This window comes from Montipora foliosa, chromosome 1 (genome assembly GCF_036669935.1).
Source record: "Montipora foliosa isolate CH-2021 chromosome 1, ASM3666993v2, whole genome shotgun sequence".
NCBI lineage: Eukaryota > Metazoa > Cnidaria > Anthozoa > Scleractinia > Acroporidae > Montipora > Montipora foliosa.
The window spans coordinates 36643276-36648275 of NC_090869.1; the positions used below are offsets into that span (position 1 = coordinate 36643276).

Genomic DNA, 5000 nt, shown 5'->3' on the forward strand with positions numbered 1-5000 from the left:
CATCTGCAGTACTTTACCTCTAACAAACATCTAACGATGAGTTTCAGAAGGAAAGTGCTTTTAAGTAGCAACAATAAAAGCAAGATGACACACGCTTTTAAGTAGCATTTTTCATCTTAATTAATATTCACGAACAAATTTTGACCAGAAAAAAAGTCGGGACAATTAAAGTCCGAATAATCGATGTTTGACTGTGCATATATATGTATAAATTTAATAGGAACATTATTGCTTCATCATTGCGTTATCAACACAAACTGGTATGCAAAGAAACAAATAGTCCAGGTTGTGATTTAATTTCGTATAACTTTTTATCCAACTTTATCAGGAATAATGCTCAGTTTTTCTGTCATGCAATCGTCTTTTAGTTTTTCCGACTGATAAAAATCATTGCATTTTCAACAGGCAGCTCTACATATAACCGGCCCTAAGTCTGTCCTTGTAAGGAAAGAAAGATTAATGCAACAAGTACTTTGAAAAATTATTCTAACGAAAAACTAATAGTCTGAGTAAAATACTCTACTCTAATTACTCAAAAAAAATTAAATACTCTGTTTGTCACCGGTTTTTGTGTATTATTCCTGATAAAACTGAGATTATTTACGCCATTTTTTACCTGACTGTTTTATATTAGGTATCCAAACAATTTGTCCCCGATTTTGAAAAAAAATTGGTTTTATATTGGGTATCCGAACAATTTGTCCCCGATTTTGAAAAAAAATTGGTAGGCCTAAACTCCTGAACAATCACAGTTTCAATGATTACTGTCTAACTATCACATAACTCAGTAGATCGACCGAAGTAATGAACAATAACTAATGAACAATAAACAAGAGTTCCAGCAGGAGATTTAGTAGTCTTCGTTGAGCGATTCACATCCACAACCTAACAGTGTATTTGTAAGTTTCAAGGAGTCTCGGGAGAGCAATAGGCCTTTTGCAACGAACGATCACATGGTACAAAATCCGCCATGCTGGAGGGCAAGCTCATTATTATTCCCCCACTGGGACATTAAAACAAAATGACCTGAACCAGTCAAACTTGACTTGCCTTTGTTTTAATGTCCCAGTGGGGAAATAATAATGAGTTTGCCCTCCAGCATGGTAGATTTTGTACCATGTGATCGTTTGTTGCAAAAATCCTATTGAATCAAGATTTGGTATTTTTCTGCGCCAACATCATGCAGCAGTTCAGTTGGGTTTCAGGCACGAAATTCCATACTTTCGTATATCATCTATCTGATCTTCCACGATTAGGACTCACGATAAGAAGGACTGATTTACAATTAACATCGGACTCGGATCGAAGAAAATCGCAAAGATAATAAAGGAACAACCATGTAGCAAACAGACTTGCCAAATCCTGTTGCAGGTTTAACAAAACCATCATTACCGGTAACGACTGCATGAATAGCTTGCAGTTGTTCCGCCTTAGGCGCAAAGGTAAAGTGGCATTTCTTAGACGCGAAATCAATTGCCCCCAGAAACTTGGCGTTATAATTTCCTTTCACATTATCCCCATAAATCCAGTGTAAAAGCACTCGGACTAAACAATGCCCAAATAAGGAATCTTTTTTTTGCTAAGGCTTGGGTATGCGCTTGCGCACTAATCGGTCTCTCAATGACGTATCCATGTCCATATCCATAGCCCTCATATCCATAGGAACAACCGCGGCTTCAGCCTGGGACTGAATGCCAGGCCTCTCGAGAAGCTTTTTTGAACCCGTTTGCCCACCCCAGCAGTCGACATCGTTCAGCAAAAATCGAACGGATATTGAAGCAAATGTTGAAGCCCTTTGGCCGGGACTTTAGCCCATCGTCAGACCGAATGACGTAGGGCTAACGCTCGAAACGTCACCTATCGAATTTCTTTACGGTGGTCAAATTGCCATGTAATGTCAGCTCATGATGAACCCATTTCTGTTTTGAAACAACGACTACTTCTGCTCGGCGGTTGACAAATAGCAAAAGAAATTTGACGCCAATGTTTTTAAACAGTGAACACAATAAAGCTAGACACAACAAATCAAACAATCTGTCAAAAATCAACTTAATAAAGTTTTATTTGAGCTACTGAACATGAGTTGTGGCTTATCTGCATGCGGTGTGTTTAAGTACTGCAGCTTTGATAAGTCTTTTTATCGTTCATCTACAAATAATTACGTTATTTTCAAATTGAGAAGCTAACTTTTTCGCTAACTACACTTTGCAACAAATGCATGACCATTGACAAAAAATCCTGAAACATGCCAGTCTAGATCTGCACGTCCCATGGTCACAAAACTAATTTCAAGACAAGTTTCAATTGAAAAAATAAAAACTTATTGTCACTTTGCATAAAGTTACACTAGAGCACAGATACTAAATCCCCAAAACACATACTTTAACATCATGAAAAGGGTCGACCAACACTTAGATGGCCTGTGCAAACGCTAACAAAATAATGTTCGAAACAGCATCCAAAACTCGTTGTAGTGTGCAAATGTCCTGAACGATGCAAGTTGCACGAAAACTGGGCGATTGTTTCCGCCAAGAATGCATTAGCACATTAATAATCCTGGGCCAAAATCCGCAACAAGAACCGTTGAGAAGTTAACATTTTAGACTGGATACAGCACCCAAACCCCTTCTATCAAGAAACCGTTATTGTCTACGTCACAGGTCTGTGACACCACGTTTGCAACAGCAGGGAATTTCAGCCACAAGAAGCACCAGTGTGGACATTTTCTGTTAAAGTGAAATACAGTTAATGCGCTGCCCAAGCTTTTAAAATTCTTTTCACGTTTCTAAACGTTTTCCGCGAACCTGAAACGTTAAATGACCAAATAACAAGCTGCATGAAAAACTTGAACACACGGCGGCACGAGCGAATTTGTTTCTAAAGTTTCAACGCTGTTGCAACAAACTCAGTTCGTACACAGTTCCGCTAGTTTGTCGAATTGAAATATTGACGACAACGTTCTTAAAGGTGAATCTGCAATTTTACGTGTACGTTGACATAGTCCTCACAGATTTTAAAGTCCCCAGTGCAGGGGGGGGGGGGGGGGGGGGGTTTTTGTTGGGGGGGGGGGCACCACTAAGGAATGGCGTAACTGACTGGTGGCCTTTTCTTTTTTTTTAGCAGAATACCAGTTGTATTAGAAAGCCTCAGGTCATCTCAGAGGGGTGCGCACCCTCTGCAGTGACTGGGGAAGGAAGGGGTTAAAGAGCGAGCTTAAATACGGAGAACCGGCAAAACGACAATAAAAATGGCGCAAAACTGAGAGAACATCAACATCATTTTTTGTGGCGGATATCTGCTCCAGTCGTCGATCCCTACATGAAATGGGGCCACTCAGCCTTAAACAACCCGGGACCAACACTTAACACAGGAAAAAGTTGGTTCCTGTGGGTGCACAAGACATCCAGGAAGTACAGACGGTGTGCAGGTCACGACAACATATTGCACGGAACGATGATTGGAAGCTATTGTCTGAGAATTTTGCATGCTTTTGCATCAGCCTTCTTACATCAGAAGAAAGAAATATACCCAGCAATGAAGTGCTCTCGGTTTTCTACATGAAACCTATTACAAATCCATTTAATATATCAGATACAGGCAAAGCAAAGCATTCGGCGTTTATCAGTCTTGAAATCGGCAAAAAGCAAAAATAGCGTTGACGTCACAATCAGTCGTACATGCGTGGTTGCCACAGTGACTTCATCGGGACTCTAACGAGTACATTTTGTTCAAAAATAGTATTGCTCTCGTCCAATCAGAATCGCGTAATTTCGTTGAGTGTAAAATAAAACAATACTATCATAATATTCTGCATGCACGAACCACAAATAACCTAGAAGCAACTCAAGAAAGTGAATTAACGGAGAGTTTAAGAAATGACGACGGACACAAACAATAAAAGTGAGCTTACGCTAGAACAACGACGACGACGACGACGACGACGACGGCTACGAGAACGCCACAAAACAAAAGCTCTGCACGCCCTGCACGTACGTTTTTCAATTTTCTCTCTAAAGATCCACACCATTCTCACAAATAATTTTTTTCAAAGAAGTTTTCGACACACCTTCCATGCCGAACGACTTGACAATCTCAAATTTACTACAATAACGGGAAATAATTCTCGTAGCTGTCGTCGTCGTCCTTGCGTAAAGCTCCATAATATCATCATTGGTTAACAGAGGAAAAAATAATCGTGTTGCACGTGCGGCACGCATTTTACTACAAATTTTATGCCGTGCTCCATATAGAGCGTTTTCACATGACGTCACAGCCGCCATGTTGGTGTTCCAAAACAAAGAAATGGCGGCCATGATGGTGTACCATACAAATCCTCCGGGAATTAAACTCTATTTTTATGGAAATACTTTCTTTTCTTTCAGAAATCCAACATTGGCGCTGGTCACGTGAGCGAAAACGCTCTATAACAACAACGTGAAATTACCAAATTTGAGGTTTCGACAACAACGTCAGCATACAAATAAAATGTTTACTCTGAAACCGCTCGTACTAATTTATTTTTTAGAATACTTCGCCCACATCGTGCGACGTGAACGAGACGGAATTATCGCGAAAGATTTGCGATAGGGCAAAGTTGTATTTTGAGGTGACGATTTGGTTAAAGTCGTCGTCGTAGATCTTAAAGTCCCTGATATGCTAATGACAACAAGCGAAGAAGAGATAATCAAGATTCTATTCGATCTAGTTTGAGTGAAAATCCGCGAAGCCGGACCCTAGAATAAACTCTCAGGATATCCTGGAATAAATCTCATTGAAAACAGTTAAACACAAACATTAAACCTGCTTGACAGGACCCTGGCCATTGAATGGAAAACCCGCTGTGGTGAAAAATGGCTTGAGACATCAAAAAGACTATGCTTTCGCTGAAGTAGAAAGATTCTGCATGCAAAACAAACACTCTGAGACTTTTTTGGAAGGAGGGAAAGAGGAAACCTTCTAGAAAAAAAAGGACAACGTCATCTGGGTCACTGGTAAACAGT

The 5000-nt window shown here is 40.0% G+C and overlaps 1 protein-coding gene across 1 annotated transcript in view; it reads right to left on the minus strand.

The window, feature by feature from the left end:
- Positions 1–2044: 2044 nt before the first annotated feature.
- The window catches only part of LOC137997640 (ubiquitin-conjugating enzyme E2 variant 2-like), a 10946-nt gene continuing 7990 nt past the window's right edge, over positions 2045–5000 (minus strand). The window contains exon 5 of the mRNA XM_068843741.1: positions 2045–5000. This exon is cut by the window's right edge and continues 49 nt beyond it. Coding sequence (XP_068699842.1) covers positions 4986–5000 — 15 coding nt within the window. The 3' untranslated portion in view covers positions 2045–4985.